A 26125-nucleotide genomic window follows, 5' to 3' on the forward strand; every position below is an offset into this window, starting at 1 on the left:
TGAGAGTGAGAGAACCTAGACCCCCAAAGACAAATAGGGTATGTATTTGCTTTTACATATATTAGTTGCAAGATGTATGATATGCAAGCAACTGGACATAATACCACAGGGGATACATACAAATTAAAAACTGGAGGTTAGGGGAGGCAGAGATTTCTCCATAGGAAAGGGAAATAAAATACTTGGAACAAATGGAAGGTGGGCTAAAAAGATAGAATTGAAGGATATTGGGAAAGGAAGAGGGCAATGAAAAGGTAACATGAGGAAAGACAGGTAAAATTAAGGGTCATTTGTTTGGTACAGTGGAAACCTAATGCAATAGAAACATTTTAAATCATGTTCATATTAAGAGCCAATATAAATGAAATCACCAGAGAAGAAAGTCCCAACTGGAAATCTCTTGTCACTAAGTAAAGCATCCAGTACTGGTAATAGTCTATATTTAACTGAGGTATTGGCCAAAGTAGTGTGATTGTAATGCCAAAACAATATAGGCTTTTGCCAAGACTATAGGCTGCTCTCCACAAATTGACTGCAGTGCCCTTTTGCTGGAGATAACACTTACACTTACATGGAACATAGATAAATAGAGCTTGTGCTTACATAGAACCTTCACACTTACATTCTAGCAACTTTGATATGAGAAGTACACTGCAACTACAAGAGGAGAAATACAAACACTAAGCCAGCTACCAAACTTTTGAACTATGACAGTTTCCTACCTGTAAGACATATTAGTGCAAGAGTTGTAGGAGTAAATAACCAATCTATAGTTTGACTTAAGGCCCACTTCACATGATGGAATCCATACCTGACACTGGTTTATTGATCAAGAAAAAGAAATTACACAGACCATGGTTCTGGGGGAAAAGCAAATACTGCATTCTACTAAAAGTAATAAAATGACCATTGACACCATTCTGCTATACTCATAGACCAGTATCTTGTTCAGCCATCATAAAAAAAAGTCATCCTGCATCTGATGGAGACAAATTCAGAGACCCATAGAGAAAATAGACAGTCAGTGAGAGACCTCAGAATATGCCCTTCAGACTCTTCAGTAATTCAGCCAGAAGAGTATAAGAGCCAGAAAGGATAGAGGATATCAAAGAAGAAAGCATTATAAATTAAGAGGACTGAAGAATATATAAGCTGTGAGAGACTGAGGCAGCATGCAAAAGGAATTTAATGTTATCCCTAGCCCTATCTCTAATTGATAAGTGCTTGCAAATGAAAATGTAGTTTTCTCCAAGGTGCACTCATTTTATCCAATGAACTACACTTAATTGTACTTTTAAGCATACATTCCAAAAGGTAGATGGCCAAAAATTTCACTCACTGGCACGTTTGGATTTCCATGTCCTGTAATTCTGGTATGCATTTTAAAAATTTTATCACATTTCTCATTTTAATTTGCTGAAGAGTTTTTTCCTAGTTTTAAAGCTACATGGACCCTCTGTGTGTACTACTGTTTCATGTTTAATATTTTATGAAATTTCTGCATGTGTGAACAAGTCTACATATTTCCCCCCTTGAGCTCTTTTTCTTTTGTTGGTCTTTTATAATAAGATGTGATTGTTTTTGTATTTTCTCTATTTTACTTTCTTATTATACATTATAGCCCTTCTTGTTTTATATGAGGGTAAATTTAAACAGGATAGAAGGGGAGATGGGAAAGAATTGCCAGGATTAGAGGAAGGGAAAACTTTAATCAGGGTGAATATATGAGTAAAGTGACTATTTTGAAAAGAAAAAAAGGAGGAGGAGGAGCAAGAAGAAAAGCAGGAGGAGGACGAAGAGATGAAGTTGAAGATGATTATGAACAACAAGAATAAAGAAACAACAACAACTGGATAATTGCATCAAAAGAAATGTTAAATAGCCATGCACAAAAGATCCAGAATATCTAAAAAGTGCAAAAAAATAATTTATGAATAATAGAAATAGAGGAAGAAGACAAAACTCACATCAAAATCCCTGAAATATTTTCAGCAAAATAATAGAATATATCCTTAACCTAATGAGGACGGGGTAGCCTATAAAAGTACAAAAAGTATAGAAAACAACAAAGCATACCAGAAAAGAAATTGTGCTCAGCATATAAAATCAAAACCCTAAATGTAAAGAAAATTATATTAAACAAAGAAGGTATATTAAAAGTTGCAAGTTGAAAAGACTAAGTTGCATATAAATTCAGGCTCATTAGAGTAACTCCTGATCTCTCAAGAAAAATTCTAAACCTAGAATGGCTGAGACAAATTGTATATAATCTTTAAGGGATCCTTATTACTATATCCAGTATACTTTCAATAATAAATGGTGAATAAAAATATATTGCACAATTAAACCAAATATGAGCAATATCTCTGTAAAACTCCTTCACTACAGAAGCCAATCAAAGCAAAACTCCTATCTAAAAATGTTAACCACACCCAATAACAGACAAAAAGTGAATAATCCCAAGCATCAAATATAAAGAAGTAAACTCCCCACACCATAACTACAAAATAAAGGGAAATAATAAACATTGTTCATTGAAAACTCTCAACTTGAATGTTCAATTCTCCAATAGAAAGACAGGAACTAACAGAATGGACTAGACAAAAAATGTCCATTCTTCTGCTGCATCTACGGAACATTCTGTACCATCCACATTAGATAGCATTTTTGTGTAAAAGGATGGAAGGAGACAGTAGAAGAAAGTGGACCAAGAAAGAAGTTTAGGGGCGCTTTATTTTATACAGTTCACACACACAAAATACCTAAAATTCTTGAGTCAATTTAAAAGAGAATATATACTGTACACACTGAATGAGGAGTTCTACCATTATCCACATAAAAACAACAGATGACTTGGGCAGGTCCAGCACACATATATACTCATGTTTACTGAAACACAGCTGACTGTGTGCTAAGATAGAATACACCTGATTGTCCTGAATCACATCAGTGCAAAATATTATATTATTCAATTTTTTTATTCATAGAAAACATGTACATTTGTTTTTCGAGATTTTAATATAATCACATTTTTTTTTCTCATTTCTCTGTTCCCCACATACAAAATCTCCCATACAGCCCTCTTTGGGTTCTTTCAATTTCAAGTCTTGTGTTTCCAATAACTACTATTACATGTATCATGCATTATGTGTGTGTGTGTGCATGTGTGTGAGAGAGAACATTTAACATTTTAAGAAAGGCAATCATTTTACTTTGAAATTGTGGATGAACTAAAAATGTATCATCAAAAATTGTGACCTTAGCTAGACGCAGAAATCAAACATTGTATGACTTCAGTCCTAATTGGGCTAAAAGAAGTCAGTACACTGAAATAAGAACTGAAAAGTCAGTATTAGAGCCTGAACATCAGGGTGTAGTGGCATGACTTGTCAAAGAACACATTTAAGTGACAAGAGGAATAATTTAAAGAAATATCTCAGGGTACATGCATAAGAGCTATTACTAATACCTTACATTGTTTACTTGAGAAATATTCTGTATATATTTTTTTAAATCTCAATAATCAAAATGTTATAATTACTGTGTAAGAAATATTTATTTATATATTATTTATTCTTCCATCAATTTTTCTTCCATTTTCACCCTCCTGAGTTTTGAGTAAACATTCTTTGCTCTTTTGAAAATTCAAGCCACTTTTTCATAAACTATTTTTACACACTTAATATATCAAAATTTGATTTGTAAAATATTTTATAATATTATAATACTAGGAATATATAACAAACCACTGAATTTTATCAAGGGTATTTATTATATACAGGAAAAAGGAAAATGTGAAGAGGTGAAATACTATTCTTTCTAGTTGTTTTTAAGAGACAGTTGCCTGAGTGCAGCCATTTCAGGAAAAAAAAACTTATTTTTTTCTTTTTTATTGATTATTACAATTTATTCACTTTGTTTTCTGGCTGTAAGACCTTCCCTCATCTTCCATCAATTACAACCTACCTCCCTCTTCTACCCCTATGCCCCTCTCCTAGTCCACTGATAGGGGAAGTCCTACTTCCCTACTGTCTTATCCTAGCCTATCTTATCAAGTCTTACCAAGAATGGCTGCATCTTCCTCTGTGGCCTGGCAAGGCTGCACCTTCCAGGAGTAGGTTATCAAGGAGCCTGCCACTGAGTTCATGTCAGAGACAGCTGCTGTTACCCTTAATAGGGAACTCACATGGAAACCGAGATACTTATGAGCTACATCTGAGCAGGGGTTCTAGGTGTTCTTCATGCATGGTCCTTGGTTGGAAAAGGACCCCCTGGGCCCATATTTTTTGGCTCAATTGGCCTCCTTGTGGAGGGCCTCTCTCATCCAGGTCTTTCTATCTCCTGAATCTTCCATATTATTCCATGCTCTCTGCCCAAAGTTTGGCTTTGTGGCTAACCATCTGCTTCAGTACCCTGCTAGGTAGATTCTTTCAGAGGCCCTCTGTGGTTGGTTCGTGCCCTGTTCCCTGTCTTCTCCCATTACTGATGTCTATCCCATTTGCCTTTCTAAATGAGGATTAAGCATCTTCCCTAGGGTTCTTCCTGTTGCTTTAGGACTATAAATTTTAGTATTTTAATCCTACATTATTTGACTAATTCCCACATATAAGTGAGGATATACCATGAGTGTCTTTCTGCTTCTGGATACCTCACTCAGAGTGATCTTTTCTAGTTCAATCCATTTGCCTGCTGATTTCCTTGTTTTTAATTGCTAAATAGTATTGCATTGTATAAATGTGCCACAATTTCTATGTCTATTCCTCGGTTTGGGGACATCTAAGTTGTTTCCAGATTCTGGCTATTATCAGTAAAGCTGTTATGAGTACAGTTGAACAAATGTCCCTGTTGTTTGTTTGATAATCTTCTGAATATATGCCCAGAGTTGGTATAACTGAATATTCTAGTAGTACTATTCATAGTTTTCTGAGAAAGCACCAGATTGATTTCCAAAGTGGTTGTACAAGTTTACATTCCCACCAGCAATGGAGAAGGGTTCCCTTTTCTCCATATCCAGTCCAGCTTGTGTTGCAGATAATGTGATAGTATACATGAATAACCCTAAAAATTCAACCAGGGAACTCCTACAGCTGATAAACAACTTTAGCAAAATGACTGGATACAAAATTAAATTTAAAAAAATCTGAAGCCCTCCTGTATACAGAAGACAAATGAGCTCAGAAAGAAATTAGGGAAACAAAACCCCTTTACAGAAGCCAGAGATAATATAAAGTACATTGGTGTGACTCTAATCAAGCCAGTGAACGACTTGTATGAAAAAAAAGAACTTCAAGGAAGATATCAGAAAATCTCCCATACTCCAGAATTGGTAGGATTAACATAGTAAAAATGGCCACTCTACCAAAAGAAATCTAACGACTCAATGCAATTCCAATCAAAACACCAGCACAACTCATTACAGACCTCCAAAGAACAATTCTCCATTTCATATGGAAAAACAAAAAACCCAGAATTGATTTTAAAAAAATGCCTGCACAATAAATATTTTCTGGAGGTATCTTCATCCACAATCTCAAGTAGTACTATAGGGCAACAGTAATAAAAAATGGCATGGTACTGGCACCTGTACTTTAAATCTTAAAGGGGTGTGCATCTACTCATTAATCATTTTTATTAAATCATATCAAGAAGCTGAGGGGAAAAACAAATATAAGGGAATCAACTGCTGTCTCAGGTTTAGACCTAGTTTGCGGGTGCCCAGACGGCCAATGCTACCTTGGGCTATTGTTTCAGCTCATCAACCTTAAAATATCCCTGGATTTACTATTAATAGTGTACTTTTCTTAACTTTAAATTGTTCTCTAAGATTTTTTACATCAGAGCCAAACATCTTCCCTGACCTTGTGAAACAATCTATTTTTCCAAATTGTTTCTAAGTATAATGGTCATTGCTAACAATCTATATCTATGGCTCCTTTCAAGGACAGTGGTTAATTCATTAATCTGCTCCAGTTAACATGTGAAAAGAGATCAAGCATTGTTAATTTTAAATGTCAGTGATATTTCCCAGTGAAGAGCTAGAAGCCTTCTTAAAGTTTTCATACAACTCATGTTATAAGGATTATGGACATCATAAGGGCAACAAGCAGAGATATGCTACATAAGAACACAAATTCATCTGGAAAATCAGTTTTTGGGATTATGCTTCTCCAAGACAAACTCATCATGATTATGCTAACAGGGGAGCCACATTCCATGAGTTCTACAGCTGTTCTGCTGTTGCTCCTGCATGGCGCTTGACAGAACCAGGTAGCCAAAATAGTTAGCCTATATGTGTGGGGGGTAAGGTTATCTCAGGACCTGGGAAGGAGAATTCAGGGTAATGCATGGGCTGTACTAGCCTGGATGGCCAGATAACATGGAAGGACTGAAGGATTTCTGAGAGAAAATGGCAGGTGGGTTTGATTTGATATGTTAACTAGGAAACTCTGCCATTAGTTTCAGGTTTGAATCCTACTTCTATGGTAACATAAACTTCAGAGAGAGAATCATGGTCTCCATTGCATAATGATCTTCAACTGAGCTCACAGGGAAGAAAGGTGACAAAGACAAAGATTCTGTTTTTCTTTTCTTTCTATATATCTTCTTTCTTTTCTTTGAGGGAGGGCAGTTACCCAAACTAGACTCAAATTTTTGCTGTTTTGCTTTGTTTTCTTTACTATATTTTATTTTATTAATTGTTTTTATTTTTCACAATTTATTCATTATATATGCTGATTGAAGGTCACTCCCTCAACTCCTACTGGTCCCTCCCTCCACCTTCCCCCATCCCCTTCCCATAGACTACTCAAAAGGAGAGTTCCTCTCGCCTGCCATTCACCCTTACATTATCAGAACAGTACTCAGCTATTAAAAACAGAAAAATAAAATTTCTGCTTGTATTTATTTTCCATGGGCCACTGTACTCACCTTAGAAGATTTCATACCATGAAGCTTGCCTGCAACCTTACCTTGAACTAAACAATAAGTATATCTCATTTTAATGAGTCCCATCCCAAGATACTGTTTGATTGACCATCTCAAATCCAGAAACATGTGAAATTTGAAATGCTATGCAGTCTGAAATATTTTATCACAGGCATTTCAGAGATCGTGATTCTCTTGCTACCTGGATGGCTGTTTCCCACCAGCCCAGGAAGGCATGAGGGGCAGAAGATGAGTAGTATAAAGCTTGGAAAGCTCACAAGCATAACATTGGTTAGCCACTCTGGGAACCACTTCAGAAAGTAAGTTCAACTTTAATTCCAGAAAACAGAACACAGTGGCTTATATCCCTTGGGGAGTACCAGGGATGTTCCAAGCATAGGTGTAGATAATTGTTTAATACTAGGAAATTCAAGAATGCTAGATTTGCATTAAACAGCACATTCCTATTATATGAATAAGAAGAACAAGAACACAGAACCAAATTATCCTATATTTGAAGGGAGGGGAGAGTTATCAGGGATCTGTGTCAAAGGCCATCTATCAAATTTGATTGGTGGTTTCCATGTCTAAAGATACTCTCCAGATGAAGTCAGGCAGAGAAAACGCACCCTTGACATGGTTACCCATCTAGGCCAGAAGCAGAGTCATACATAGAAAAAAAAAGTGATTTTTTTCAATAGTACCCCTGGAACAATAGGTAGATGTACACAAAGAAACTTCTACAGGCTACCACTCTTGTGATACTCTCAGAGAACTTCCTGGCTGGTGAAAGTTCATTTCCTACATATTCATCCACTGAACTAAAAGTTTCTTGTGTAAAGTGAGGCAATTATGTTTGATTTTTGTTCCTTGTAATGTATTTTTGTTCCCTAAGATATGCTATAGTATGATAAGTTCTGTGTCCTGTCCTTTGTGATTGCACAATGGCATAAGAAGGCATGCAATACCTTTCTCAGGGGAACACCATGAGTTTCACAGCTTGCCCCAGGGGTGCTGAAAAAGAGGGAAGGGTAGGGAGTCAAGCAACCCCTTCACATCTGTGTAGGGAGGTAATGGCCCTCAACCTTGAAACTATCTAAATGTACTCCATCCTTCAAGAGGTGATGATTAAAACACTCTCTGCTCCCCACTTTATCATGCTCTCGATGCTTTGTTCTTACATATTATGGAAAAATAAATGATGGAGTAGGAAAAAAAAGAAAACACTAAATGTTGAGAATCAGGATTATCAATAAGTCTTCCATAAACACCTTATCATATAATACTGTTGCATGTAATTCATATTCACTATCCATTGTATTCTTTTAAAAAATGAGTTTATTTACTTTACATTCCAATCTAAGTCTCCCCCCTTTCACTCCCCAATTACTACCCTCCATTCTTATTGCCTCTATTCCCTTTCCCCTTCAGAAAAGTGAGGTCATTTCCATTGAGCTAGTTTTACAGTTCTGTTGCATCTCAGTGGACCAAAGTACACAAAGGGCTTTCCACCTTGCTTATAGTCACAGAATTCCTCTCCAGTAAGGATAATTTTATGATGATGATGACGACTCTAGATTTGTGCAAGGCCTCACTATTTTAACATATTCATAAGTTCTCTCAAGTATGAATCCTTTCATGATGATGAAGATTGTACAAATATAGAATGGTTTCACCATGTTAAAAGGACTCATAGGCTTTCTGTCCATTAGGATATCTTTCATGAGTTTGAAGATGATTCTGAAGTGCAAAAGTTTATTCACATTGGATGCAGTGAGACAGCTTCTTTCCAGTATGTGTTCTTTTATGTATTAAGAGATGTTATATGCAAAGGCTTTGCCACATAATTATATTCATATGGTTTCCCTCCAGAATGTGTTGTTGTCTTAGGAGATGATTGTTACATGCAAGAATTTATCACACTAATTACCCTCACCAGGCTTCTCTCCACTGTGTGTTTTTTCATGTTTTTGGAGACTACTCTGTTGTGCAAGGGCTTTATCATGTTGAGTATATGTATAAGGTTTCTTTCCAGTGTGTTTTCTTTTATGGCTTAAGAGAGTACTGTTTTGTGCAAAGGCTTTACCACACTGGTTACATTCATAAGGTTTCTCTCCAGTGTGTGTTCTTTTATGGCTTATGAGAGCACTGTTTTGTGCAAAGGCTTTACCGCACTGGTTACATTCATAAGGTTTCTCTCCACTGTGTGTTCTTTTGTGGCTTAATAGAGTACTGTTTTCTGCAAAGGCTTTACCACACTGGTAACATTCATAAGGTTTCTCTCCAGTGTGTTTTCTTTTATGGCTTAAGAGAGTACTGTTTTGTGCAAAGGCTTTACCACACTCGTTACATTCATAAGGTTTCTCTCCACTGTGTGTTCTTTTATGGCTTAAGAGAGTACTGTTATTTGCAAAGGCTTTACCACACTGGTTACATTCATAAGGTTTCTCTCCAGTGTGTGTTCTTTTATGGCTTATGAGATGACTGTTTTGTGCAAAGGCTTTACCACACTGGTTACATTCGTAAGGTTTCTCTCCAGTGTGTGTTCTTTTATGCCATATGAGAACAGTGGTATACGGGAAGGCTTTCTCACATAGAGTGCATTTAGAAGGTTTCTCTTCAGTATGACTGGTTTCATGCCTGCAAAGATAATTAGCACATGGGAAAGATTTACCACAGTCATTGCATTACACTAATAAAGATATTTATCTATATGAATTAATGTCATATTTTGGTCTAATGGTAAAGGAGAATCAAATTTTAAAGTTTTATCACTTTATTCACATTCATGGTTTTTCCCTTCATTATGGGTATTTTTGAAGATCCCTGTGACGGTAAAAATATTTGTTACGTGGTTCACTTTTATACCATCATTTTTCTATAAGAGGTTTTTGTTTTGTATATATGAAGAGTTTTGTAAGAATTCAGAGCTTTACCACAACAATCCCATTCACAAATTTTTGTACGGTATGAATTACACTTCATTTAAAAAGTGAGCAGGACATGCAGAAGAAGTTCCAAATTCCTAGTATTCATAGGTTTTTTCAGCAGTATGAGTTTGCTGATGAATTCTCAGTGAAGTTGCAAAACCAATTAATAGTATCCATTTATCACATTCAGCAAATCTACTCAAAGTGTGGAGTACTACAAAATCAGTTTTTCTTGGAGAAAGACAGGGACACTGCTTCTTTCAATATCCCTATGCTCGTGTCTTACAAACATTGTGACATATGATATACCAGTTTAATTTACAATAATAATAATAAAAGATTCCCACATTGAATTAACAGAGTTTGTTTTTTATTCATCATAGACATGTCATATAGGGATTAAGGTTTCTCCACAACAATAATTTTGACTCTCATAAGCTGCTCCTTTCAGTAAACTTTACAATATTACTGTATGAATATGAACAACACTGGTTGTACTATGACATATATGCTTATTAAAAGGTTTTGGACACATACTGATCACCTATTCAATGTATATGCCTTTTACAATATCTGAGTAGATAGAATGAGACTAATCAAATTGCCAGTTCAACTCAGTAGCTGTAATGTCTATATGATTCAAATGGTATTTTCTGTTACAACATTATTTTGTTTTCTTCTATCTTAGGGGAGTACCTTGCAAAAACAAATCAGATACCTGACATTGAAGTACAAGAAATTGTGAGATTTTAATGATTATCAGTACACTTAAAGCAGTGCTGTTTATACACTGTTGCTTTTCTTTAAAACTTCCAGGACACAGCCAGGTATGCTGGTACATGCCCTTAATCCCAGCACTTGTGGTGGCAGAATCAGGCAGATCTGTGTGATTTTGAGGTCAGGCTGGTCTAACAAGCAATTCTAAGTTAAGCCACAGCTACACAGAAAAAAAACTTAAAAAAAAAGAAAATAAAAAGGAGCCAACAAACAAACAACAAACCAAGAAAACCAACTTCCAGGATACATTAAAATTTCTTAAGATTCATATCTGTACCAGGACACATTAAAATTTCTTAAGATTCATATCTGTTTCATTGTGCACATAAAGTTACCTTTTATTACTTGTAGAACTTTGAAAATGTTCTTCAATATTATGATCTTCCCAATTGTAGCCTAAAATATAGTACCAGAAAATATATATTATTGGAAATATCATATTATTATTAAGGAAAATCTTAAATCACTATCTTCTGTGACTCTTAGAACCATGTCTGATTTATTCACCTCATTCTACCTCATTCTCAATTGGAATTATAGAAGGGGATCAATAATAAAGTAAGAGTTGTCTCCTTATTTTAAAAGTGAAAGAAAATTTGCAGTCTTACCTATAGCAGTGAGGTTTTTACAGGTCTCTACCATCACATCTTTGTAGAGTTGCTTCTGGGAAGGTTCCAGCAAAGCCCACTCTTCTTGGCTGAATTTCACATGCACATCATTGAAGGTCACTGAATTCTAAAATATATGATACATGTGTACAACAGAAACAGTAGCAACAATATAAATTTATACTTCATTGGAAACATATTCACATATTTCTGGTACTTCTTTCATTCATTTTCTGACACAGAAGTACTAATGAGAGACAGTTAGGTGTTGTGCATCAGATGAAGGAGGGGAGAAGGAAAAGCCTAAATATTAGATTGTAAGAAAAAACAAAGCCATGCTTTAAAGACCTATGTTATAGAAGTTTTATCAGTTTGTGAAACTGATGAATCTCAAGTAGCCAGCAGTTGGATCCTTGAGCAATCTATGAATTGGGTTCAGTTACTTGGGTGAGTTGGTCAGAACCCAGTGATGAAAGAGGTGGAAGGAAAAAAAAAACATAGCCACGATATTTTGTCTAGCAACAAATGAGATGTTGTGATCAGGGGACACTGGCATCAGTCCAAAGACAATGTGGCATTGAATATTGTGTTTAGACCAGGCCTCAGTGATATGACATATCAATATGTAAAAAGGGGGGCTTGTATGTTTTGGGACAGGATAGTGGACTATGGTGAATTCATGGATAAAAATAATGTGAGTTGGCAAACAACAACAATCATAGCTAATAAGATCATATTTATGAGTGACCAGACAAAAGAAAAGGCATAGAACACATGATTATTCTTTGATAATTGTTTTGTATATTCTCCTTTCCAAATCATGTATAGTCTATAGTTGAAAAATAAAGAATAAAGCTTTTATATTAAAAGGGAAGTGCTAATGTTATCAATAAGTAATTCTTAGAAGAAAACTGAATAACTGTGTCATATCTGAACTTTTTCAATAGGATGTAGCCTTGAAATAGATATGCCTATTAATGTGGACAAAGACAAACAGAGAGAAGAGAGTGAAATAGAAAGAGAAAGATAGAGACAGAGATACAGAGAGAAATGAACATATGAACAGTACTGATTACATATCAGAGAAATGTATAAACATTTATTAACTACAAAAAATGATGGACAAGCTCAGTGTATTCAGTTATGCCTCTAATTCCATGACTCAGGAGGCAGAGGCAGGTGAATCTCATTGAGTTAGATGCCAGCATGATCTATGCAAAGAGTTCCAGGACAGCCAGACCTATATTGTAAGACAGAGCTTCCCCTAAAAGTCAATCTAACAAATATAATAGGTAGAAAAAACTCAGAGGTCTTTACTGAAGCTCCTACAAGGAATTATACATTCAATCCAATTCTGTATTAATCTTCCAGAAACCAGCAGTGCCACAGCTTAAACTGCAACATTAATAAGATCTTACTAAAAGGGAATGCATGTTTAAACAGGTAAAAATAGAAAGAGAAAAATATTAGCAATGTAAATGATGATCATAAATAAGCAACATAAGGCAGGAGAGATGGCTCAGCAGTGAGGAACTCTTGCTGCTCTTGCAAATAATTGGGCTCAATTGTCAGTGTTTACATGGAACCCACTACTATCCATTGTTCTATGTTCATGAGTTCTGAGGCAATCTTCTGACTACTGTGAGGATCAGACATACAAGAGGTGCATAGTCATGCATACAACCAAATACTCATATTCAGTAAAAATTAAAAAACATATCCCAGATGGCAGAGCTGATTGCACACTGTGTCTGATCAGCAGGGTAGCAGAGACTGCACAGTGACCAACAGTTGGAACAGTAGGCCACAAAACACCACTGACTGTGTTTCCCAGGTGAAAGGAAACCCAATGGTGAGGAAAAAATTGGTTCCAACCTCAGATCACTGAGCTAATCCCTGAAAAAAGTTCCTGGGATGTTGAAGCAGGAATGTGGTTTTCAAGCAAATGGACACAAGAAACAAACAGGAATAGCAATTCTAATATCTAATAAAACAAACATTCAACCAAAATTAATTGAAAGGGATGAGGAAGGATACTTCAAACTCAAAAAAAGGAAAATTCCACCAAGATGGTGTCTCAATTCTGGGCAACTATGCCTCAAATTCAAGGGTAAACACATTTGTAAAAGAAACATTAATTAAGTTTGAAGAACATTTCAGTCTCCACACATTAATAGTGAGAGACCACAACAACTCAATATCATCAAAGGACAGAGCAGTGAAACAGAACCTAAAATGAGATATAATGACACTAATGGATGTCATGAATTAAATGGACCTGCCAGATATCTAGAGAAATGTTTACCCAAATAGAAAAGAATATATCTTCTTTTCAGCACCTTACGGACCCTTCTCTAAAAATGACCATACAGTAGTCACAAACCAGGCCTCAAAAGATACAAGATTGAAGTAATCTCTTGCATCCTATCAGACCATGATGGACTAAAGGTGGATCTTGACAATAACAGAAATAGCAAAAAGCCTACACATACGTGGAAACTGAACAACTCCCTACTCAATGAAATCTGGGTCAGGGAACAAATAAAGAACTTCCTATAGTTCAATGAAAATGAAGGCACATCATACCAAAACTTATGAGGTGCAATGAAAGCAGTCTTAAGAAGAAATTTAATAGCACTAAGTGCCTTCATAAGCTATTGGAGACTTCCCATACAAGCAACTTAATGGCACACCTGAATACTCTAGGAAAAAAGAAGCAGACACACCCAACAGGTGTAGACTACTAGATAACCAAACTCAGGGCTGAAATCAATAAATTAGGAACAAAGAGAACAATTCAAATAATCAACAAAACCAGGAGCTAGTTCTTTGAGAAAATAAAAAAAGCAGACAAATTCTTAGCCAAACTAAGAAAATGGCAGAGAGACACTATCCAAATCAACCATGTCTGATAAAAAGAGAGATATAACAGACACTAAGAAAATCCAAAGAACCACTAGCTCTTATGTCAAAAGCCTATATGCCACAAAATTTGAAAATCAAAATGAAATATACAATATTTGTATTGTTTCCACTTACCAAAGTAGAATCAATATCAGGTAGAGAAATTTAGTAATCTTACATCCCCTCAGTGAATAGAAGTGTACATCAAAAGACTCTCAACCAAGGGCCAAATGATTTCAGAGTAGAATTCTACCAGAGCTTCAAAGAAGAGAGAATACTGATATTCTTCAAACTATTTGATAACATGAAAATGGAAGCAACATGACCAAACTACTTTTGTAAGACTGCAGTCACCTTGATAAATCCTCAAAGACCCAAAAAAGAAGGAGAACTTCAGACCAATCACTCTTAAAATACTCAAATAAAATACTCACAAACCAAATCCAAGAACAGTTTAAAGATATCATCCACCATGACCAAGTAGGCTCCATCCCATGCATGAAGTGGTGGTTAAATACATGGAATCCATCATATAAATAAATTGAAAAAAAAAAAACCTTAAGTGACTTTCAAAATTGGAGGAAAACATGGAGTTAGTCAATTGGCATGGAGCATGTCTCGCCCCTGAGGGCAATGGTCTCCTGAACCTACTCAGACCTCGGACACCACCACTGCTAGTTCTAGAACTGACGCAGGATGTTCCAACGAGGGGTTAAGGCTTCTCATAATATTTCCTATAAGCCCACACCTGTTTGCCTATATCCCCCATTTTTATTCATTATTAGCCAGATAGAGCCAAGTAATTGTGGTAATGATACTTGCTTTTTTGCCCAATGCTGGAATGCTAGTACATTTAGGTATGCCCTGGTTACTCGCATGCCTCACTGGGTGCCTGTGCCCATTGATGCCCCTCACGCTATGACTCTCTTCAAACAGAAAAGGGATCTTGGAATTACAGCCACCATTGTTACTACCATCTCATTGACGGCTGTTGGAGCTACCACCAGGGCATTAGCCATGAGTCATACTGGGCAGACTGCTCAGACCATGAATAATCATTTAGCCAATATAGCTCATGCCTTAGTTGTACATAAAGGAATTAATGCTCAACTAACAGGAAGCTTGATGGTGTTCAATCAGAGGATTGACCTCTTGCAGGAGCAAATTGATACCCTATGGCAAATCGCTCAACCTGGCTGTCAATGAAAGTACGCTGGACTTTGTGTCACTAGCATACAACATGAGAATTTTTCCTGTGCTGCAAATCTATCTAAACAATTGTCGAGCTATATTTTAGGTAATTGGACTGGAGAATTCGATACTACGATGGAGCAGCTGAGAGTGGCCATTGTCACAGTAAATTCTACCGGAGTGGACGGAGGACTAGCCACAGGATTATCAACATGGATTGCTGCAGCCATGAATCATCTGAAGGAATGGGCGGGCATGGGAGTGTTAGCAGGCCTTCTGGTGTTGGTCTCCTTGGTTTGCCTGTGGTATATATGCAAGATTAGAGTCTCACAACAGTGTGATGCAGCCATGATCATTCAGGCCTTTACAGCCATTGAAGCAGGACATTCTCCCCAAGCATGGTTGGATACCATAAAAAGCTAAAATGATACGCTCAGGATGCGAGGCTAAGCACTGCACTCAGGGTCAGCCGCTTTGGACCCAGAGAAGAGCATGTCTGATTGCATGCAGGTTGATGCCCCAGGTCCCGCCTCTGAGAAAAAGGTATCGGACGGGTCTGATGCTCTTTGGGTGGATGACACCTAAATGAACATCTGTACAAAGTCCCAATTTATTTCTAATATCAGAGATCAGACCTCTACTCTTGCCTGATGTGTCTAAAACAAAAAGGGGGAACTGTAGAGAGCTGAGGAATGCTATGCCTTAAAGATGGAGCTGGTTTCCGCCTTCCACCTTCCCGATGGTGAGTGTTCTCTGTCACGAACAACTCCACATTTGGCTAAGGCTGAGGATCTGGCTTGCTTCCATGTATGTGGACCTATCTGCATTGCCCCCGTGGCACGCCTGGGTTGACTACCCAGAGGCTATTTAAGCTGTGGGCTGGCTTTCCCCAGGGTCCGAGGATTGTTCAAGGTTTCTGAATAAACTGCATTGAAAAAAAATTCTTAATACAGTTCCTGATTTTATGATTTGATATATTCTCTCTCTCTTTTAGTTAGTTTTGACTAGAGTTTGTCCGTCTTGTTGATTTTTCTCAAAAATCCAAAACTTTATTTCATGGATTCTTTCTCTATTTTTTTTATTTTTTACCTAAATTTTATAATTTCTTGATGTCTACTCCTTTTGTGTGATTACATATTTTTGTTCTAGTCTTTTCATGTCTGCTGTTACCTTGATGGTATGAATCCTCTTTAATACCTTTATGTAGGCACTTTGTGCTATGAAATTTCCTCTTAGCATCATTTTTTCATTCCTCATTATATTCCATGAGTTTTCATGTGATATGTATTTGTTTTCATTGAATTTTATACTCTTTAAATTTTTTTTTTCTGTTTGAAATCATTTTATTTCACTTGGTTGAAGGTTATTCACTTTCCATGAGTTTTTAAGCTTTGTGTACTTTCTGATGCTATATATACATCCAGCTTTAAGCCATGGTGGTCTGATAGGATACAGGATATTATTTCAATTTACTCTAAGGACTTACATTGTGTCTGAGTATGTGGTCAATTATAGAGGATGTTTCATGAAATGATGAAGATATATTCCTTTATGTTTCTGTAAAAAGTTTTGTAATTTTCAGATAGTTACTCCCTGCTCTGGTAATATAGCTGAGCTCAGGTGGTGACATATTGCCTGACTCTTCTTGAATCTATTCCTAAACTGGTGTCTAGGCATCTGGGTTTGGGGCAATTATAGGACTAACTGCTGATTTGATGTGTGGCAGTTTTTTTCGTGGGGTTCTGTTAGCACTCTGAAGTTTCAGAAAGTGTGTTGGATGAGTGTTGCTATTTAATGGCCTGCTTGTCTACTGTATTCATGGTGTTATGTTTTCAGGATGGTATGGAGGGAAAGGAGCCACATGTGTTCAGTTAGAGCACTAGGGAAGATTCTTATAATTGGGTTTCAATTAACAAAGATATTGGGGAAGATCCCCAGTATACCACCTTAGACTCCATGCAAGCATATGCTATTGTGCTGATCCAAATCCAGCCTTATGTTTTAATATTTGCCAGAGAGTATATTCTTTGTCTTGGGATGTCATGTACTCATGACACTAATACTGTCTGAGACTTCTGTGTCATTGAATTGCAAGTGTGTAACATTCTTCCTACCTCTTGTGTTTGTTTTGAGTTTTTAAATGAGGTAATACAAGTAGTATTTTTCCTGTATGTGTGACTATGTACCTCTTGTGTACCTGGTCCTCACAATAGTCAGCCAACTGCCTCAGAACTTCAGAATTTGGAGTAATGGGTAGTTGTGAGCCTGAATGTAAGCACTGAATATTGAGCCCAGTTATTGGCAAGACCAACAAGAGCTTTTCATTGCTGATCCACCTCAACTGCCTTATGTTGCTCATTTATGACCAGCTATTCCAGTACTAATGTTTTCATCTGTCCTTTTGTACCTGTTTGAACACACATTCCCTTTTAGTAAGCTCTCGTTAATATTATAGTTTAAACTGGGACACTTCAGGTTTCTGGAAGATAGATACAGAAATGTATTTAATATATAATTCTTTGAAGGAACTTCAGAAATACCATGGAGTTCTTTGTATCTTTCTTAATTGAATGATTTTTGCAGCAGATAAAGGCCTTAACTTTACCTCATCTGGATGTCATGAAATTTGTTTTGGAGGCCAGACAGGCTTGCAGCACAATGAAACACACATACCTCTCCTTCCTGACTACTGGAATTAAAGTCATGAGCCAATACATCCTGCTTGTCCATAATTATTGTAGTTAGTAATTGTGCATATAATTTCTCTGATCTGCGGTCTGTACTGTTAATCAACATCCATGACTTGCTTACTTTATGTCTGTTAATTGACATTTTTCTTGTAAGGCTAAATTCTATTGAAACGGTGCCTAATGAGATGAACCTCCTCATTTAGTTTACTTCTAAAATGACCAGGTGAGTACATCAGAACTTCTCTGTCAGGAGATAAGTCAGGGAAGAACCAGAACCAGAATTATATGAATATATTGTCAATTAAGTATACTTTTACATTGTTGCCACTATTGTGCTTTCACTTATACCCATATTTGGAATAATTTAGAATTCTATCACCTATGATGATGTGAATATGTACTTCACTCGAGAAGAGTGGGCTTAGCTGGATCCTTCCCAGAAGAGTCTCTACAAAGATGTGATGATAGACACCTACAAGCACCTTACAGCCATAGGTAAGACAGTGAATTTTCTTTGATTATTAAGGTAAAGGGGACATCTGTTGTTGATTTTTCTCAATGATGCTCTTATGTAATTTCAATTGGAATGAGGAAGAGTAAATCAATCATGTTTCTAAAGTTCACTGAAAAGAGAAAGTTAAATTTTTCCTAATTTTCAATAAAATATCAACTCTTTCTGGTATATATTTTAGGCTACAATTGGGAAGACCAGAATATTGAAGAACAGTGTCAAAGTTCGAGAAGTTATGTAAGGTAATTATCTCATGGAAGCTGATATAAATATGCCTGTGAAAAATTTTCAATGTGTCCCAGGAGTTTTAAAGAAAAGCAATAGTGTAAAGATCCAATATTCTAGAGTATTAAGGAATATTAAATTCTCCCAAACTCATGTTCCTCAATGTAAGCTATGTTATTTTGTTTTCAAGGCAGTTTGATAAGAATCAAGACAGTGAAACCTTTGCTAAACAGATATTACTGTAAAAAGGACTTTTATTCAAGCTAGGAATCATGGTCTCCAAAGATTACTGCCCCTCTGTGTGCTACCCTAGGCCTGGGCAGGGCAGATTCTAGGTTCCATATAACCTACCTTAGGCCTAGGAGTTTTTTGGCTTCTGAGAATTACTGCTTAATAGACACACCCTATCTTGTTCTTTCTGATCTCATAGATGGCTGATTCATTTCAGCTTTTCTGGCTCAAACTCCTCTCCTAGCTTCTTTATTAAATCTGGCTTTTCTGCTGTCACCTAATTGCTTTGTATAGTCTTAAACTAACTCCATCTGTCTTTTCTAATCTTCAGGTTCTATTTTATTCTCTGGCTCATTTGATCTTGACCTCAGTTCTCTCCTTCCAACCTGTCTTTCTATTACTATCCCAGTAAAACTCCCTCCTCTCTCCATGTAGTACCCCTTAAGAATCTCATTTCCATTCTTGTCTTGTGAGAGATGCATGTATCCTATTCTGCCAAATAGTTTTCTGATTGTGTCGGCTTTTGTGCCACTACTTTTTCTTCTAACTGATTTAGTGTGTCTGGTTTTATGTTGATATCTTTGATGTACTTGGACTTTCGTTTTTTGTAGAGTGAGTAGTATGGATCTATTTGCATTTTCCTGCAGGTAGATATCCAGTGAGACCAGCACCATTTGTTGAAGGTGCTGGTCTTTTTTACATTGTATGCTTTTGGATTCTTTGTCAAAAATCAAGTGACTATAGGTGTGTGGGTATTTTTCTGAGTCTTCCATTTGGTTACATTGATCGACTATTCTGATCTTATGCCAATATCATGTAGTTTTTATTACTATGGCTGTGTTGTATAGCATGAGATCAAGGATGGTGATACTTACAGATGAACTGTTGTTGTATAGGATCATTTGGGCAATTTTGTTTTTTTTCTTTTTCCATATGTAGTTGAGAATTGTTCTTTGCAGGTCTTCAAAGATTGATGTTGCTATTTTGAAGGGAAATGCTTTGAATCTGTAGATTGCTTTTAGCAGGATGTCCATTTTCAGTATGTTAATCCTATGCATCCATGAGCACGGAAGGTCGTTCCATCTTCTGATATCCTCTTCAATTTATTTCTTCAGGAACTTGTAGTTGTTTTTCTTTTCAAAGTGGTCTTTCACTTGCTTGGTTAGAGTCATACCAAGGTACTTCATGTCATTAGTAAATGGTGGTGTTTCCCTAATTTCTTTCTCAACCCTTTTGTCTTTGGTATATAGGAGGGCTTCTGATTATTTTAACTTAATTTTGTATCCAGCCACTTTGCTGAAGGAGTTCTCTAGTTGAATTTTTGGGGTCACTCATGTGTACTATCATATCATCTGTGATTAGCAATACTTTGACTTCTTCCCTTCTTATTTGTATCCTCTTCTCTCCTTTAGTTTTCTTATTGCTCTGGCTAGGACTTCAAGTACAGTGTTGAACAAGTATGGAGTGGGTAACCTTGCCTTGTTCCTGTTTTCAGTAGGATTGATTGGAGTTTCTCTGCTTTTATTTTGATGTTGGCTCTAGGCCTGCTGTATATTGTCTTCACTATGTTTAGGTATGTGCCTGTATTCCTGATCTCTCCAAGAGTTTAAATTTGAATGGGTGTTGGATTTTTGTCAAATGCTTTTTCAGCATCTAAGGAGATGATGAGGTGGTTTTTCTCATCCAGTTCGTTTATATGTGAATTTCATTGATGGATTTCCATATATTGAACCACCCTCCATGCCTGGGATAAAGCCTATTAGGTCTTGGTGTATGATATATTTTATGTGTTCTTGGATTTGGCTTGAAATTTTTGATTATTTTTGCATCAATGTTCAGGAGAGATAGGGCTGAAATTCCCTTTTTTTGGTTGCATCTTTGAGTGATTTAGGGATCAAGGTGACTGTGGCTTCATAGAATGAGTTTGGTAATGTTCTTTCTGTTTCTATTTTGTGGAATAGTTTGAAGAGAAATGGAGTGAACTCTTCTTTGAAGGTCTGGTAGAATTCTTTGCTGAAACCATCTGGTCCTTGGCATTTTTTGGAAGGGAGACTTTTGATGACTGCTTCTATTTCCTTGGGGGATATAGGACTATTCAATCTATTACCTTATCTTGACTTAATTTTGGTAAATGGAATCTACAAGAAGTGTCCATTTTATTTAGATTTTCAAATTTTGTGGTGTATATACTTTTGTAGTAAGACCTAATGATTGTTTGGATGTCCTCAGTGTCTCTTGTTATGTCCTCCCTTTCATTTATGATTTTGCTAATTTGTATAGTTTCTCTCTGCCTTTTAGTTAGTTAGCTAAGGGTTTACCTCTTTTGTTGATTTTCTCATATATCCAGATCTTGGTTTCTTTGATTCTTTGAATTGTTTTTTGGAGAGCTGATTCCATTGATGTTGATAAACAATAGTGATCAATGAATGTTAGTTTCTCTTCTTGTGGAGTTGGGGGTGTTACTGTGCTTTTTTGCATGTTTTCTTTTAATTTTTTGTTGTGCAGTTATCTATATCATATGTTTTCTTGTGTGTAGTTCTTTTCATTGGATTGGTGTTTTCCTTCTAGCATCTCCTGTAAGGCTGGGTTGCTGTGTAGCTATGTTTAAGTTTAGTTTGTCATGGAATATTTTCTTTTCTCCATCTATGTTGATCAAAAGCCTCATTGGGAATAGTAGTGGAGGCTGGTATTTGTGATCCCTTAAATTATGCGTGACATCTGTCCAGGCCATACTGGCTCTCTTAGTTTCTGTTGAGAAGTTTGGTGTGATTCTGATAGGTTTCCTTTTATTTGTTACTTGGCCTTTTTCCCTTTCTGCTCTTAATGTCTTTTCTTCCTACCATTTACCTGCATATATCATGATTTCCTTGTTTCTTATTGCTGAGTAATATTCCATTGTGTAGGTATACCACAATTTTTGCTTCCCTTCCTCCACTCAGGGGCATCTGAGCTATTTCCAGCTTCTGGCTATTACAAATAAGGCTGCTACAAAAATTGTTTAGCAAATGTCCTTATTGTGTACTTGAGCCTCATTTGAATATATGCCTAAGAGTGGTATATCTGGATCTTGAGGAAGTGCTATTTCTAGTTGTCTGAGAAAGTGCCAGATTGCTCTCCAGAGTGGTTGTACAAGTTTACATTCCCACCAGCAGTAGAGGCGGGTTCCCCTTTCTCCACAACCTCTCCAGCATGTGTTGTCTCTTGAGTTTTTGATCTTAGCCACTCTGATACATGTAAGGTGAAATTTTAGGGTCTTTTTAATATGCATTTCCTTAAAGGCTAGTGAGGATTAACTTTTTTAAGTATTTCTCTGCCATTCAATATTCCTCTATTCAGAATTCTCTGTTTAGTACTGTACTCCATTTTTTAAGTGGATTACTTGATTTTTTGCTGTTTAACTTCCTTAGTTCTTTATATAGATTTTGTCCTTCCATGTTGAGAACACTGTCCCAAGAATACCAATGTTGTCCACAGTGGGTGTGTGGGTGGGAGGGATCTGATGTCTGGCTGCTAGAGTAGAGAGACCCTGGATGTGGGGCTCTGCAGGCACTCATTTGAAGGCATACCCATTCTCTCTTTGGTCTAATGAGAGAACACAGGGTTTCCCCCTGTTTTCTACTCTCAGATGTGTCCCTGCTGGGGCAAATGTGGATATAGGAGCTCTATCAGCTCAGTGGTGCTGCAGCTGCAAAACTTGGAAGATGGTAAAACAGTCCACTGGGAGTCCAGCCACAGCTGCAGAAGTGGGAGGCAGGTACAATGTCTGATGGGAAGCCTTGTGGAGACCCTACACCAGTCTGCAGTCCTGGGTGGCCTGTACATCCAGCTGCCCTCCACTTAGGGTCTGAGAACCTGGTACATTCACTTGCTGGGAGGCTCTGAAAGGCCAATACAGTTGCTTGTAGACCTGGGACATGGAAGGCTGGTATAGCCAGCAGCTGCCACTGAGGACTTAGGAGGCCTGCCCCTGCTGACTTAGTCAGGAAGCAGGGAGTGTTCTGCTCGGAGCTGCGGGGTACTGTGGGCTGCCTCGGCTAAGGAGAAGGGAGACCTGACAAGGGAAAGTGCACAGGGATCAAATGCTCACCACTCTCAGTCCCCAGAGGAGTCCTTGGATGACATGGATCTAAATGGTCTCAGCTCATGTGTTGTCCCCTCTTGCCAAGGAAGCCGCAATGTAGATGTTCTGGCTTTAGCTGCCTCTCCACTCACCAATTTCAGAGTTTCAGATCCTCGGCCTCTCAGATATGATGTACGCTGGTTGCCACCATCTTGGATCCCCTATTGTTCTTTTTTAAATAACTATTTTTTGTCAAGTGTGATACAACTCACGTGAGCATACGGATATGGAAAATAGAAACATACCTCTCTTTCCCAGAACAAGTAGAAGATGTGTAGTAGTCCTTATTTTGTGCAAACTTTTTGAATGTGGTGCAAATTTATATTTAATTTATTAATCATCATTCAAAAATAAATTATTAATGAAATGTTAAAGAGCATTCATTGTCTCCCCAGTAGCAGTGATGATCTTGTAGGTCTCCATCATTCCATCTGTGTAGAGGTACTTTTGGGAAGTATTCACCAAAGCTCACTTTTCCTGAGTGGGCTTTTTCCTGATGTATATTATCATAAGTTATTGCATTCTAAACTTCACTGTACCCATGTACAATAGAACACATGATAGTGACCACAGTATAAATTAATATTTGTTCATGTTTTCATATATTCATTATTAATAACAAATAAATCATGAACTTGTATCACATTCACAAAGTCTAGTCTGAGCAGGGGATTTTTAATAATTAAACTAATTAATTAGTTTTCCAAACTCATTGAAAATAAAGTCAAATAAATCACACTACAAAAAATCACTATGATTACAGGCCCTCTGGAAATTGTTGTGTTTATGATGGTTCACTTTACAAAATCAGTATGACTACAACTAAATGAATGCATTCACTTTGATAAATCTGAGTTCTTCTAGGTCTTTTTAAATATGTGATGAACCACTTATGGAAAAATGATGCTATAAGTGAGACATGTAATAAAGTTTCTCACGATCAATGGTATCTTGTAGGGTACAAAACACCCACAATCAAGGGGGGAAACTGAATGTAAACAAAGGGATAAAATGTAAATATGAACCTTTATTTTACAGTTATGCCAAATTGCAACCTTAATTTACACTGACAAATAGATCATCATTGTAATGATTATGGTAAAGCTTACACATATCCTAATTATCTTTGCAGGAATGAAAGAACACATGTTTATGGGAAACGATATGAAAGTAACCAGTGTGATAAAGCCTTCACACATCACACTGATCTTCAAAGGCATAAAAGGAATCAGAGTGGAGAGAAACCATGCAAATATAATCAATGTGGTAAAGGCTTTTTGCAACACAGTAAACTCCACCTACATAGAAAAACACATGCTGGAGAGAAACCCTATGAATGGAATGAGGGTGAGAAAATCTTTTCCCAACATGGAAATCTCCAAATGCATAAAAGAACACATACAGGAGCGAAACCATACCAATGTAATCAAAGTGATAAAGCCTTTGTATGTTGCAGTGATCTCCGAAAGCCTGAAAGAACTCATACTGGAAAGCAGTCCTGTGACTATAATCATTGTTGTCAAGCCTTTTCACAACAGGGTAGTCTCCAAATGCATGAAAGAACACAAACTAGAGAGAAACTTTATGAATGTAATCAAAGTAGTAATGCCTTTTCATGCCCCAGTAGTCTCCAAAGGCATAAAAGAACACATACTGGAGAGAAACCCTACAAATGTAATGAGTGTGGTAAAGCCTTTTCACACCACAGTAATCTCCAGGTGCATAAAAGAACACATACTGGAGAAAAACCCTACAAATGCATTCAGTGCGGGAAAGCCTTTTCAAACACTCGTATTCTCCAGGTGCACAAAGGAACACATACTGGAGAGAAACCCTATGGATGTAATCAGTGTGGTAAAGCTTTTTCACAACCTAGTGGTCTCCATGTGCATAAAAGAACACATACTGGAGAGAAACCCTACAAATGTAATCAGTGTGGTAAAGCCTTTTCTCAACCTAGTGGTTTCCATGTGCATAAAAGAACACATACTGGAGAGAAACCCTACAAATGTAATCAGTGTAGGAAAGTCTTTTCACAACCCAGTAGTCTCAAAAAGCATAAAAGAACACATACTGGAGAGAAACCCTACAAATGTAATCAGTGTGGGAAAGCCTTTTCACAACCCAGTAGTCTCCAAAGGCATAAAAGAACACATACTGGAGAGAAACCTTACAAATGTAATGAGTGTGGTAAAGCCTTTTCACACCACAGTAATCTCCAGGTGCATAAAAGAACACATACTGGAGAGAAACCCTACAAATGCATTCAGTGCGGGAAAGCCTTTTCAAACACTAGTATTCTCCAGGTGCACAAAGGAACACATACTGGAGAGAAACCCTATGGATGTAATCAGTGTGGTAAAGCCTTTTCACAACCTAGTGGTCTCCATGTGCATAAAAGAACACATATTGGAGAGAAACCCTACAAATGTAATCAGTGTGGTAAAGCCTTTTCTCAACCTAGTGGTTTCCATGTGCATAAAAGAACACATACTGGAGAGAAACCCTACAAATGTAATCAGTGTGGGAAAGTCTTTTCACAACCCAGTAGTCTCAAAAAGCATAAAAGAACACATACTGGAGAGAAACCCTACAAATGTAATCAGTGTGGGAAAGCCTTTTCACAACCCAGTAGTCTCCAAAGGCATAAAAGAACACATACTGGAGAGAAACCTTACAAATGTAATGAGTATGGTAAAGCCTTTTCACACCCCAGTACTCTCCATGTGCATAAAAGAACACATACTGGAGAGAAACCCTACAAATGCAATCAGTGTGATAAAGCCTTTTTATACCCCGGTAGTCTCCATGTGCATAAAAGAACACATACTGGAGAGAAACCCTATGGATGTAATCAGTGTGGGAAAGCCTTTTCACACTACAGTAATCTTCAGGTGCATAAAAGAACACATACTGGAGAGAAACCCTACGAATGTAATCAATGTGATATAGCCTTTGCAAGTTGTAGTGGTCTCCAGAGGCATAAAAGAATTCATACTTCAGAGAAACCCTAG

General features: G+C 37.0%; 1 protein-coding gene across 1 annotated transcript; it reads left to right on the forward strand.

Moving 5' to 3' along the window:
* The first annotated feature begins 18485 nt into the window (after positions 1-18485).
* On the forward strand, positions 18486-26125 carry LOC132650888 (zinc finger protein 431-like). Its single transcript, XM_060376228.1, has 4 exons — positions 18486-18519; positions 18717-18777; positions 24328-24579; positions 24748-26125. Exons 1-4 carry the CDS (start codon positions 18486-18488, stop codon positions 26123-26125), a joined length of 1725 nt encoding a protein of 574 aa, XP_060232211.1.

Source organism: Meriones unguiculatus, assembly GCF_030254825.1.
Source record: "Meriones unguiculatus strain TT.TT164.6M chromosome 13 unlocalized genomic scaffold, Bangor_MerUng_6.1 Chr13_unordered_Scaffold_34, whole genome shotgun sequence".
Classification (NCBI taxonomy): Eukaryota; Metazoa; Chordata; class Mammalia; order Rodentia; family Muridae; genus Meriones; species Meriones unguiculatus.

Coding starts and splice junctions, on each gene's coding strand:
- LOC132650888 (XM_060376228.1), top strand. CDS start 18,486: ATGATAGACACCTACAAGCACCTTACAGCCATAG. Junction 18,520..18,716: donor CAAGCACCTTACAGCCATAG/GTAAGACAGTGA, acceptor TATATATTTTAG/GCTACAATTGGGAAGACCAG. Junction 24,580..24,747: donor TGTTGCAGTGATCTCCGAAA/GCCTGAAAGAAC, acceptor TAGTCTCCAAAG/GCATAAAAGAACACATACTG.